General features: G+C 40.6%; 1 protein-coding gene across 5 annotated transcripts in view; it reads right to left on the bottom strand.

Annotated features, from left to right (window-relative positions):
* Positions 1–13,108, bottom strand: part of RERE (arginine-glutamic acid dipeptide repeats) — a 415,138-nt gene that overhangs the window by 211,448 nt on the left and 190,582 nt on the right. For 4 of the 5 annotated variants that reach the window (XM_019976073.2, XM_019976074.2, XM_070768881.1 and 1 more), the window contains exon 4: positions 7,284–7,409. The exons of the other annotated variant lie outside the window; for it this stretch is intronic. In XM_019976073.2, coding sequence (XP_019831632.2) covers positions 7,284–7,409 — 126 coding nt within the window. The remainder of the gene's footprint in view (positions 1–7,283; positions 7,410–13,108) is intronic. 5 annotated transcript variants of the gene reach the window in all.

Here is a 13,108-nt window from a genome sequence, read left to right as displayed (position 1 = left end):
AACAAAGGTGCAAAAAGCAATGCAATAGAGAAAAGAAAATTTTTTCAACAAATGGTGCTAAACAACTGGACATACATGTGCCAAAAAAAAAAAATAATAACCTAGACACAAAAATCAACTCAAAATGGGTAACAAACCTAAATGTGAAATGTAAACTACAAAATCCTAGAAGAAGAAAACACAGAATGAAATTTAGATGACCTTGGGTTAGAAGATCACTTGCTAGATTCAACAGTAAAGGCATAACCCATGAAGGAAAGAACTGATAGATTAAAAAAAAAACCTCTGCTCTATAAAAGACACTGTCAAGACAAGAAAAATACAAGCCACAGACTGCAAAAGACACGTCTCAGAACTGTTATCCAGAATACACAAAGAACTCCTGTGTGTGTGTTAAGTCACTTCAGTTGTGTCAAACTCTTTGCGACCCCATGGACTGTAGCCCACCAGGCTCCTCTGTCCATGGGATTCTCCAGGCAAGAATACTGGAGTGGGCTGTGATGCCCTCCTCCAGGGGATCTTCCTGAACCAGGGATCAAACCCAAGTCTCTTATGTCTCCTGCACTGGCAGAAGGGTTCTTCACCAGTAGCGCCACCTGGGAAACACAAAGAACTCTGAACACTCAACAATAAAAAATAAACAGTATGATTTCAAAACGGACCAGACAGCCTAACAAAAGATACTCCACACAGCATGTCATCAAGAAAATGCCAATTTAAACAACAGTGAGATACCACCAACACACCTAATAGAATGGCCAAAATCCAGACCAACATCACCAAATGTTGCTGAGGATGTGGAGCAACAGGAACTTTCCATTCATTGCTGCTAGGAATGCAGACTCGTATGGCTACTTTGAAAAACAGTGTGGTTGTTTCTCAGAAAATTGAACATACTCTTGCCATACAATCCTGCAATTAGGCTCCCAAAGGAGTTGAAAATTTATGTCCACACAATACCCTGCTGCTAGAGCAACTTTATTCATAACTGCTAAAACTTGGAAAAAGGATGCCATCTTCTTCAGTAGATGAAAGGATAAATAAACTGTGGTCCATCCAAACAATGGAATTTTGTTTATTGTGAAAAAGAAACTGTTATGCATGACTTCTCATGTCTTTACATGGAGGAATCTTGAGTGCATACTTCTAAATGAAAGGAGCAAACATGAAAAGGCTACATCCTGTATGATTCCAACCATATGACATTCTGGAAAAGGTAAAACTAAGGAGAGAGCATAGAGATCAGCGGTTGCCACGGGTTAGGACGAAAGGGAGAGCTGAACAGGCGAAGCACAGAGGGCTGTCAGGGAAGTGAAACCACTCTGTGTGAAGCTGACAGTGGATACACGGCGTCGGAAACTTGTCCAAACGCAAAGAACATACGACACACTAAAAGTGAACCTAAAGCTAACTATGCACTTTGGATGATACTGATGTGGAGATTCATTGACTGTAATGTATGTACCACTCTCGTAGGAGTATTGCTAATGGGGGAGGTTATTCATGTATGGGGTCTTGCCAGGTGGCACGAGTGGTAAAGAACCCGCCTGCCAACAGAGCAGACATAAAGAGATGCAGGTTCGATCCCTGGGTCAAGAGGATCCTCTGGAGGAGGGCATGGCAACCTACTCCAGTATTCTTGCCTGGAGAATCCCACGGACAGAGGAGCCTGGCAGGCTACAGTCCATGGGGTTGCAAAGAGTTGGACACGACTGAAGCGACTTAGCACACATGCACGCATTCACGTATTGGGTAGGAGGTGTATGGGAAATCTCTGTACCTCCCACTCAATTTTTGCTGTGATCCTAAAACTGCTCTGAAAAATAAAGTCTATTTACAAGGAATAAAAAAAGGAAAAAATGATAAGCATCTGCCATTCGATCTAACAGTACAACAGGAGATCAAAGATAAAAATAGAAAATGCTAACTTAGAGGAATTAGGCATAACAACTTTCAGATTCTGGAAAGGATTGATTAACCTTAGGTGAGTTACTTAATCTTTACACCAGGCACTTAGAAAAGCTGAAGACCTTGATATTTATTTGAAACGCTGTCACTAAAAATACTATGATATCCTAAAATGAGGGATAACACTACAAACAAAGTTAAGCTAGACAAACTGCACACTTTACCTACATGTCCTGAAACGTGTCTTAGTAAAACTGCTTCCAGAGAACTTGGAAAGCCTGGGCACACCACATATTTGCTTATACATTTTTCAAACAGCATGAAATAGCCCTTAAAAGAAGTTAAAGGGTCTCACAGTGCCTGTAAGTAACCAAGGGTGATGCATTATCCCTGAAAGAAGGGAGAGCTCAATAAAACTTAAAAGTAACCATTACATTTCATACAGATCTATGGTAGCAAAGACTGCTTAAACAGTGGAAGTGTTTTTTTTTTTAACTTTACAATATTGTATTGGTTTTGCCAAATGGGAAGTGTTTTAAAATCCTGCTGCTAAATCACTTCAGTCATGTCCGACTCTGTGTGACCCCACAGATGGCAGCCCACCAGGCTCCCTCGTCCCTGGGATTCTCCAGGCAAGAACACTGGAGTGGGTTGCCATTTCCTTCTCCAATGCATGAAAGTGAAAAGTGAAAGTTAAGTTGCTCAGTCGTGTCCGACTCTTAGCGACCCCATGGATTGCAGCCTACCAGGCTCCTCTGTCAGTGGGGTTTTCCAGGCAAGAGTACTGGAGTGGGGTGCCATTGCCTTCTCCGTTAAAATCCTAAGGCTATTCCAATATATGTTCTGAAACTGTGGCTCGAGGCCTCTTTTGTATAAAAGGAGCAGATGAGTATATGGAAGATAGCCTTAAGAACAAAGTAGCTGGCCTGCAGCTTCTAAGGGACAGCAGGGCGTGGAAATAACAGCTTCAAAGGAGAGGAATTCACCTGGAAGTGGGTATGTGCTCACTAACACTGGTCAACTGGGTGTTTTAAGAATTTTTTAACTTGTTACATTAAAATTCAACAGCTAGTAATCATCTTTCATTCAGGGTAGACGGGCATCTGTACTGGCATTTTTTCTGAAAATCTGGTTCTAACACTTTTACCACAGTCAAACATAAAAGGCTTATTTGGGGAATGCTTAAGGCAACTGAAGAAAATACAGTAAACTCTGAAAAAGCAGGATATCCTTAAAACCTCCTATAGGGCAAAACAAGCTACCAGACGACAACTCTTTATAAGCATCAAGCAGCTAAGAAATGGAATTGTGTGCTCAGGCCCTCAGTCATGTCTGAGTCTTTAGTGACTCCAAGGACTGCAGCCCCACAGGCATCCTCTGTCCATGGAATTTTCCAGGCAAGAATACTGGAGTGGGTTGCCATTTCCTACTCCAGGGAATGTTCCCAACTCAGGGATGGAACTTGTGACTCTTGCATCTCTTCCACTGGCTTTACTTTTAAAACAGCATTTTATGATAAATATTTACTTTCAATTATTAAATGGTACCCCAGACCGCAAGTATGTGAAGCGCCTGTTGTGGAGGCCATCTGGGAAAAGCTACATAAAAGAGCAGCAGTGTGCCTCAGCACACAGTGACTGCTCCACGTTAGTTTACCTCCTTAGCAAGCAGTTAGCTGGTTTGAGGGTTGTCTGTTTGTCTTTTAGGGTTTTAATTATAGTCTTTATTTGGAAAATAGCCTCAATTAAAGACATTTTTTCATTTTTATGTCATTTTAAAGGTTACTTTCCTGATTCGAGGTTTCAATCGACCCATACCTCAAGAGACTTTAGAGAATGGCAGTTTTTAAACTTAATTTTTAAATTTTAGGAATCTGATTATCATTCATAGTTGAAAAATATAAATTCTCTCCAGGAAAATGCATGTGTGTGTAAGACTTTGCAAGCAATTTCAGGAAGTTCACAGACCCTCTTAAACTCAACAAAACCATCTAGGGACCTAGGGACTTTAAGAATATCCAAAAAACCAATCAATTATTTAAACCTGAATTTGTACAATAAAACTATGTGATAAGAGATACTGCTTAATGAATGCTTATTATATGCTCGACATCATGCAAAGCAATTTAATGAATTATTTCAATCACCTTTGCAACAGCCCTTTGCGATCAGTGGTAGTAGCATACCTGTTTATGAGTGAGAAAACTAAGGGTCAGATGGTTAGTTAACGTGTCCATGTGACACAGGAGCTCATCAAGACAAAAATCTGTTCTCCGAAGGATAATGCACCAAAAACAAAACTAGTAGCTAAAAAAAAATAATGACTTGGTTTGATCATTCACCCATCAAAGAACATATAGGCTGTTTGCAGTATTTTTCTATTGTGAATAAAGTTGCTGTGAATATTTTCTTTAATGACATAAAATAGCTCGACCCACTGTCCAAACATGGTCATATTTGTAACAATATCTGTTAGCTACTCCACAGAGGTCTTAAATGCACAAAAAGGTAAGAGTAAAGAATAAAAATACTAAGTAACTAAATATTCTAGTGAGGAGCACTGAACTTCCAGTGAGGAGAGGACAGGTATGCCTACCAAGCACTCCAGCCTGCAGAGCCACACCTACCACAGTGGACGTGAACGTGCATTCAAGTCCCCTTTAAATGGCTGCACCTCTCTGCTCTGGACAGAGCCTATGTCGCGCAAATTAAACACCGATATGCGGAGCAGCTAGGGGTGCAGATCATCTCTGCCCAGTCTGGGGAGGATCTGGACAACGCTTCCTTTGACTTCTCACCTCCCTCCCCACCCCACCAGTAAATCAGTACTTTTTGCTAGAAGGCATCCGAGCTAACAGATTCTCAGGAATGAGTAAAAATGTTGCCTTTCCGACACAGATGCTTTTAAAATGAACAGATAAAAATTAATAAAAATTAAACCTTATGAGTTGATGCCATCATCAGTATAGAAACAGAGATCACAGATACCTGAATATGCAAAGAAAAGTTAAATTATGATGCAATCAATGCTATCCTATAAAAACTAAATTAACAAAAATAGTCTATTAGAGAAGACATCTGGTGTATCATGGCAGGAAACGTTAATGATATTGTCTGCAGCCCTGTAATCAATTTTTTCTCCCAGCAGCTCTCTCATTACAGTGTATCAGATCTGTAGGCCTGCAGAATTTATGGGAGCTCCACACATGGAGGGGAGTTTTGCCAACTGGATCCGATTCAGATCCAGCTCAAATGACTTTGGCAGCATGAAGCGTTGTTAAAGAACAATCAATACATTAGCTTTACACAGTGTTGTCTTGACTGAAAAAAGATCTGTCATCTTACTATAGAATCTTCTCCAGCTTCCACAGGATGGTATCTGAGTGTACCACCGATCATGGACTTAATTAAATTCCTGGTGGACATAATATTTTTACTGTTAAAAATTTAAATAAATTAATACTAGGTATCACTAATGCTAATATAAAAAGTTTACCAAAAATCAATGTTATTATGGGCAAAACCTTAAATCCATTCAGCAAATCCTGGTTAGTGAGTATTGCAATAAATGAAACAGTCTAACAATGACATCCACACTGATTAGAGAATATAGTATTGGTCTAAAAGATAAAAACCATTTCATACACTCACATACATAAACAAGATGGTAATTGGTAAAGGCTGGAGCTTCTGAAATAGGCAAGTCGGGACTGCTAATTTGTTCGTTAAGATGCCAATATCTCTCCAGGGATTAAAATTAGATTTTTATCCACTACACTGGGTTTTATCTTCCATTGTGATTGACTATTATATATGAGGAATTTCAAGGCTTCCATAATATGAACCTTTTTTCTGGTCTAATTCTTGATAAATTACAGTAGCAACTATCTAAACATGAAAATGTTGTTTTGACAATTATTCCTGATTTTATTACAATTATTTATTCCCCATCTCCATTGTCTTGGTCCTCCTTCATTTCATGCACGGGTGACAGCCCTAGCCTCCTAATTGGAACTTCCACAATCTTTCCCCCACTCCACACTGCTACCCAATGAATCTTCTTAAGCAGTGATCAGCTTGCTTGGAATGAAAAAGCCTGCAAAGGCTCTCTTTGGCCCAGCACATACAATCTTGCCTTTTCTGACCTTCTTCAGTCCGGCCCCATGTCTGCCTCCCAGGACCCACTAACCTGTGCTCTTCTTTGACGTTCTGCAGTCATCTTCTCACAACTCTTGGCTTCACCAGGCTCAATGCCTATGCTGCTTATAGGGACAGGCTGGCATGCACACGTGCAGGGCTCCTCCACTCTGCCCGCCCCATGTTACCAGTGTATCAGAAACACACCCTGCTCCTCAATACCTACCTTCCTTCCCAAAGCTTTCCCAAGTGCTGCTACAGCCCATTTGGAGTGCTCTCTTCTCTGAGTCTCAAGGTACTAATATTCTACAGGGAAAGCGAATGAGTCATCACATAGTGCCAGTATCCTGAATCATGTGAGTACGTGTGGTGACTACTCTCTTGTTATTTTCTAATTCAGCATGAGTATGAGCCCCCTGGTGAGATCACATAAAACAAAAGACAGGTCTCAAACTTCTTTCGTGATTAACAGCAGTCAATCAGAACAAGAAGCACCAGTCTTTCAGAAAACTTTAGCATTAAATCCTCATAAAAGAAGGAAAACGAACACAGCTGTGTACACACAGCTCTCAGAGAAGGTAAGACACGAAAATAACCCTCGTGGACCACTAACACCAGGCCCTGTGCTCCAAGGGATACAGCGCTAAAGACATTTCATCCTGCTCTGCCTCACAGCAGGCCCCGCATCACCACCAGGGAACAGAGGATTTCCAGGGCACAGCTGAGAGCACCACCTCTACACGTCAACACAAGCCTGTCACACACTGATTCTATATCTGGCGTTGCAGAAAAGCCCAGCTACCTCTGCACAACACTCTACCAAACATCCCCCAGGAGGGCAGCACCCCACACAGTTCAGCGCCACCAGCCACAAGTCCCAGGGATCCTGGGGAATGGCACACTCCATACGTGGACCCACTTACCCCCTTTTCCCCCATTTCAGTTGCCAACATCCATACTCGCTGCTGATTGCCAGCTCCTGCTCCTTGCAGCAGCCCAGCGTGCTCTCTGCTGGTGCCAGAGTCCCCTACACCACCACCCCCCAGCGTCTGGAACTGTCCTAGAGGGGTAAGGCAAGTCCCGTATTTGCTTCCTCTGTGCATGTACTTGTTACTCCTTTAAAAACACAGACAATACAGCACATTTTTAAAGGGGCTCTGGGGAGGGAGGCAATGATCCTATTTTATACCCTATGGGATATAAAATATTGATAGCTTTTAAAAACGGGATTCTCCTTACCCCTACAGGCCCTCGCCCGGCTTCAGAAAGATGCTGTGGTGGCTGTGATGCCACCGGCAGAGAGCATGCTGGGGGGTCACACAAAGCAGGAGTTGGAGATCTGCAACAGGCCTGGGAGTTGTGGACCTAAAAGAGAAAACAGTCTTCAGTTAACATGCCTGATGTCCCCTCAGACCCTGGTTATTAGGGGCACGCAGCACACAGCAGGTTTCTGCACAAATCCTTTAGCAGATGGTCTCCAAAATCTCAGAGAATCTGTTCTACCACTCAAGGTAAACTTTGCGCATCCATCAAAGCTGTTTCTCACTCCGGCGTGAACTAATGTATGACCCTCTGGCTCCACGCTTTCGTGTGGGCCTGTCGTAAGGCAGTATGGTGTGTGCCCCTCGAAATAACCAAGTTAAGATGTGACACAGTGTCAAAGTGCAGTGACAGTGGCATGCTTTGCTTATAATAGAAACAAAAATGCAACGGTGTCAGATAAACACAACTATAAAATGAACCACAAGCGGACAAACTGAGCTTTCAGAAGAGTTTTCTAAGGACAGATGTTAGAGACATAAGACACATACTTCATAAGGAAATGCTCAAGGTATGGGGGAGTGGGGGGCCTCAAGAGAGATCCTACCGTTTTCTCAAAGTCCTAGTTTCATTTTGTAAAGCTGAAGACAGAGGCTTAACACCAGAAAAAAAGACAACACCCTTCAAACAAGCTTGAGTTTGCTCACAATGCCCACAGGGTGAGTATAATGAACAGGCTGGAGCATAAAGTTCAAGAAAGACATTATGTCTTTTAGGAGCCAAACCAGTTTGGTGCATATCATACATATGTCTTTCTTTTCGCCCCCAAGAAACATTCAAAACCAACAAAAGATTAGGGAGCAACTTCTGAAAGCCAGCACAGTCCTGGTTAAGTATCACAAAGATAGCTCAGGTAATAGTTTGAACATGTTCCTTTTTTGAATACTCTAGGGAGTATATAAGATTTCCAAAAACTTAACCAATCCAATTTCATGTAGTTTTTAATGAACTAAAAAACCCCATAAAATCCAAATACTTAAGCAAATCTCAATTCTTAAAACTGCTTAGAAATTACAGGTAAGCCAACTTTTCATATTAAATCATTTTTAGGGAGTCCTATTACACATAATTCCTTTCAAGAAGAAAAGAAACCCTAACAGCTTCTTATAGTCCAAGATTTTAATATGCTCCGTAAACTATTTATTCTTTTTAAATGTCTCTGAAAACAAACAAAAGGACAAATCCCAAGAAAAAGAACTAATACGGGGAATGTCTTTATCATGATGCTTTTCTTACTCTTCAGATGACCCTCCAGAGGACCCTGGGCTCCCACACAGTATGCTTTCTGGGCAGTCAGTCTCTGACCATACTGCCCTGGGGACGCTATATAAATGACCTCTGTGAACATCAAGTGTTAGTAGCCATAATCACCTCCCTCCTGCCCATACCAACACTGCAAGTTTCAAATCAAAGATTCAACTGGGCACTAGGATGTGCAGTACAGTCAAGAATTTTTAATGTAAGCAACAAATCAACATTTTTGAAAAACTGAAATTCTTGTTAATCTCTTGCACTAGGAATTAATCAAACCACTCAAATCCTTATTCATTCAAATCAAATGTTTTAAGCAAAAAACACCTTAGTAAAGCATTTCTAAGCATGTTGGCATTATTTAATATGCAAAAGTTCAAGTAATTATTAAAACATTTTATAAAGGCATAATTTCAAAGCATTTCATTACTCTCATTTATGAATCAAAAAACACAGATAGTATCTCAGTTGTCCTAATTTTTTTTCAATTCTTCTAATGAGTTTTTTCTTGTATAATTTTGAGTTGGCCCTTAACACAAACATCCACATATACACTAATTACAAATTTCCACTTCTAAGAAACAGAGTTGGAATGACAGCTATTCACCAGTACTCTAGCACAGTAGCTCTCTACAAACATCAAATTGTCTCAAACTTCCTTAAGCTCCTATTTAAAAAAAAAAACAAAAACAGAATACCCAGAGTTTTCTGCATGAAAAAATTTCATATATACAGAGCAGGTTTAGTAAAATAACATTTTTAGGTAAGTATTTTATGGAAGTAAACATAATTAAACTTCTTCAACGATTTCCTACACAGAGTCCTAAAAATCCAAATACATTAGGAGAAAATGAATTACCCAATCACACAATAATCATGAACCATTAAAACTTGAAATCCCATGAAGCCTACAATGACTGTCAATCATGAGTGAAAACACCACTCAGAAGCTGGGTCAATGGGGCCACTAAGACGCCCTGAGATTATTTACTCCCAAAGCCTCACTCTGATTTTCACTTGTGTCACCACTTCTCCCACTTAAGAACTGACACATCTCATGTGAAAATGTTGTGGTGATTCAAAATAACTTTCCACACGACTGTCCCGTAAGTGGGGTGAGGGTGGGGACAAGCACGGCAGGCCCCGCAGAGCCGCACCTGCCTGACCATCACACTCAGGGCCGAGCGGCTTCATCCCACTCTTAATTTATACACTTCATGCAAAAAGGACATTTAGTCCTTGCACACGTATTTATTGCTGGTGGCTTACCTCAAACACAGCACGGAGGAAGTCCACTACCCCATTACAGTTTATCACAATACGTATGGATAGCAACCAAGTGACCAGGACCTTTATTTTAAAAACAGAAGTGGGGAAGGTGTGGCCTTCAGAAGTAACAAGTCAGTAACTCAACCCTCCTCTTTTTTTTTGAAACCTTTTTTAAATTGAAGTATAGGTGATGTACAATATTATATAAGACACAGGTGTACAATACAGTGATTCCTAATTTTTAAGATTATACTCCATCTATAGTTATCATAGAATGTTAGGTATATTGTACTGTACAAGATATCCCTGTACCTTATTTTGTACATAATAGTTTGTTCCTCTTAAGCCTCTACCCCTATCTTGCCCCTCCCCTCTCCTCACTGATAACAACTAATTTGTTCTCTGCTTCTTTTTTATTATATTCACTAGTTTGCTTTCTTTTTTTAAGATACCACATATAAGTGAGATCACACAGAATTTGTCTTTCTCTGTGTGACTTACTTCAATTAACAAAGTACCCTCTAAGTCCATTCACGTTCTTGCAAATGGCAAAATTTCCTTCTTCTCTCCAACTTTTCTTGACCTGGAATCAGGTCAAGAAGGGCACTGAGGCACCCAACTCCTGACGGTAAGAACGACTAAACTGACAAAAAGGAACGACTCTTCAAAGAACCATCTCTGCTGTACTTCCCATTATCTAAGACGTGACTCCTCAATCTATAAGCAGAAAATACTTAGCAACAAACTTCCAAGGTTTTCACTTCATTATCCCACACAACACTCAAGTCACAAAGCAGTAAGCAAGTGGTACTGACCTTTCCACAGGGAATGAACAAAGAGGGTACAGAGAAAAAGAAACTACAGAAAGACTCAATTTGGCAGGCTTGGCTTGAGAGACTACAAAAAACCTAGAGAGAAAACAACCACTGCTTCATACAGAAACAAACCATCACATCCAAAGGCATTTTTCCTACGAGCTGCCTTCTCTGGGATGTTTACATAAGACTAGGCCATCATTTATCTTTGCTAAAAGTCAGTGATATAGAAAATTCAAAGTGGAACATAATAATGCCTAAAAAATATTATGACCTTAGCTACATGCACATAAACTTCCTAAAGAAAATTTTATAAAGTATTTTTAGAATTATTTAAATATATTAAATACCACACACTGCAGGCTAACTCAAGGTAAAGAAGCAAATCTCGTTGGCCTGTTTAATAAACGAAAGACTAATTTGTAGTTAACGCATGCACTGTATCAAACGACTACTAAAGTTTTTTGGTAACTTTATCCACTTAACTTTTTCCACTGAAGTGTAACTTCATTCAATATTCAGTAAATATTTATTATGGATCTTAGATGAGTCATGCAATATATACATCAATGAATAAAACAGATGAAGTATCTGCTTTTCCCAAGCTTAAACCTAGAGCACCAACTAAACGTCAACGTCACAATCATCACTGCACTGTCCAGGATGTAGGCTGATCTTTTCACCTAAAAACAAGCCATGTGCAAAGTGGGTGGGCACTTTATATCCCAACTTTATAGGTAAATAAAGCAAGGTGAGGAGGGTGTAATGTCTTGCCCAGTGTCATGGAAAACAAGAACTGATGAACAGACAAGCTGATTTCCAAGTGGAGCTCTCCACCCAGGCACCCTACCATCCCCCAAAACTCAATCCCAGAATAACATCTAATCTTCTCAATTAGCCATGTTCAAATTAATGTGCATTTCCTGCCTCCCCTAAGAGTTTTCAATACAAAGTTGACCTAACATTACAATGAATGCCCATACACCATACATTCTGTCCTGAGCGGCCACATCAGCCAAGCTGGGATTAAATAACTGTGGTGTATAACACACGTATACACACAAGGTTGCCTGTTAGTGAAGCCTCCCTTACCTCCCAGCACTGTCTATGTAAAGGTCTCTAACAAAAAAAAAACAAGATATAGCCACTTATTCTCAGTTAAACTTTCATTTTAAAAAAGGAAAAGCAGCTAACTGTTTTCAGTCTTCTGAGAAACTCAATTTTGGTGGAGAGAGGGCAATTTCAACGGTAGGTGGAGCTAAGCTGAAGCCCCTGACTGTTGCATTGTGGCAAGCAGCTTTTGGGGTAGGGTTATGGGTCTAGGCCAGGAACCAGGAAGAAATTCCAAACGTTCCTCCCTCAGCCACTCACATTTGGCTATGAAACAGAGAGACACCAGATACTAAATCTTACATAACTCAGTCCCCACATTCACAGCAGTAATGGAGGTGTGCCTTTGCCAAGGTAAGGAGTGGGAGGCATCTTTAACTATTCCATATGCAGGATCAGCACTGAGAATACAAGCTGTTAGGGACAACAATGATACCAGAGCATATGCATCCATGAAGAGTTGTAACAACACCCCGAGCCCTAAAAGTCAACTGGAAAAAGCAAAATTTACTACAGATAGGTCCCCAACTCCAAGGAGTCTCTATTTAATAAACCACTTAGGAGCAAAAATGAACCAATGGTATCTGCTCAAAATAATATTTGTAATAATTATCTATATGACCTGAAAATTAATTTCATGTACAAATAGCTGAAGAATTGATAACTATAATAACTCAAGGAAACAAGCAACATAATTTTTCTATTTAATGAGTAACAGAAACTATTAGGAATCCACACAGAATTCCCATGCAGGATATTAAAAGAATGGCTTCAACCATTCATCTGGGAGTGAAGGATGAGGCAGGAAGCATGACTCTTAGAGGCAGATGAGGAACTCTGAGGGGTGACATTGAATGGAACCTACCAATCTCAATAATCTCCGTCCAGCATTCTCAAAATCTATGATTATTTCTAGACAGCAAAGCAATTCTACTATGCTAAGGCCTGGGTTCCTATAAGAATAGAATTTTATTGCTTTTTTTTGTAAAAGAAGGGAATCCTTCCTCCACATCAGTCCTACGAATGTTCTCCAACAAGGGCTGACATCCACTCTACCGCAGCTGTCGGTCCAGGCAGAACCCAAGACCCCTGAGGGGAGGACCTTTGCCTTACATTCCTCAGTCCCCTTATAGCTACGCTCAACAGAGAACACAAAGCAGGCTTGCCTGTCGAGGCCCTGGCAATAACCCAGAACATCTGAACTCACCCTGGCACATAATGCCCCTGGGGATACCGACTGGCTTGGAACAAAACCCTCAGTGCACGCTCAGCCACATGGTGACAGAGAAAAGCTGGGGG

Source organism: Bos indicus, chromosome 16, assembly GCF_029378745.1.
Source record: "Bos indicus isolate NIAB-ARS_2022 breed Sahiwal x Tharparkar chromosome 16, NIAB-ARS_B.indTharparkar_mat_pri_1.0, whole genome shotgun sequence".
Lineage (NCBI taxonomy): Eukaryota > Metazoa > Chordata > Mammalia > Artiodactyla > Bovidae > Bos > Bos indicus.
The sequence above is the reverse complement of the archived record's forward strand: the minus strand, read 5'-3'. Positions and strand labels throughout refer to the sequence as shown.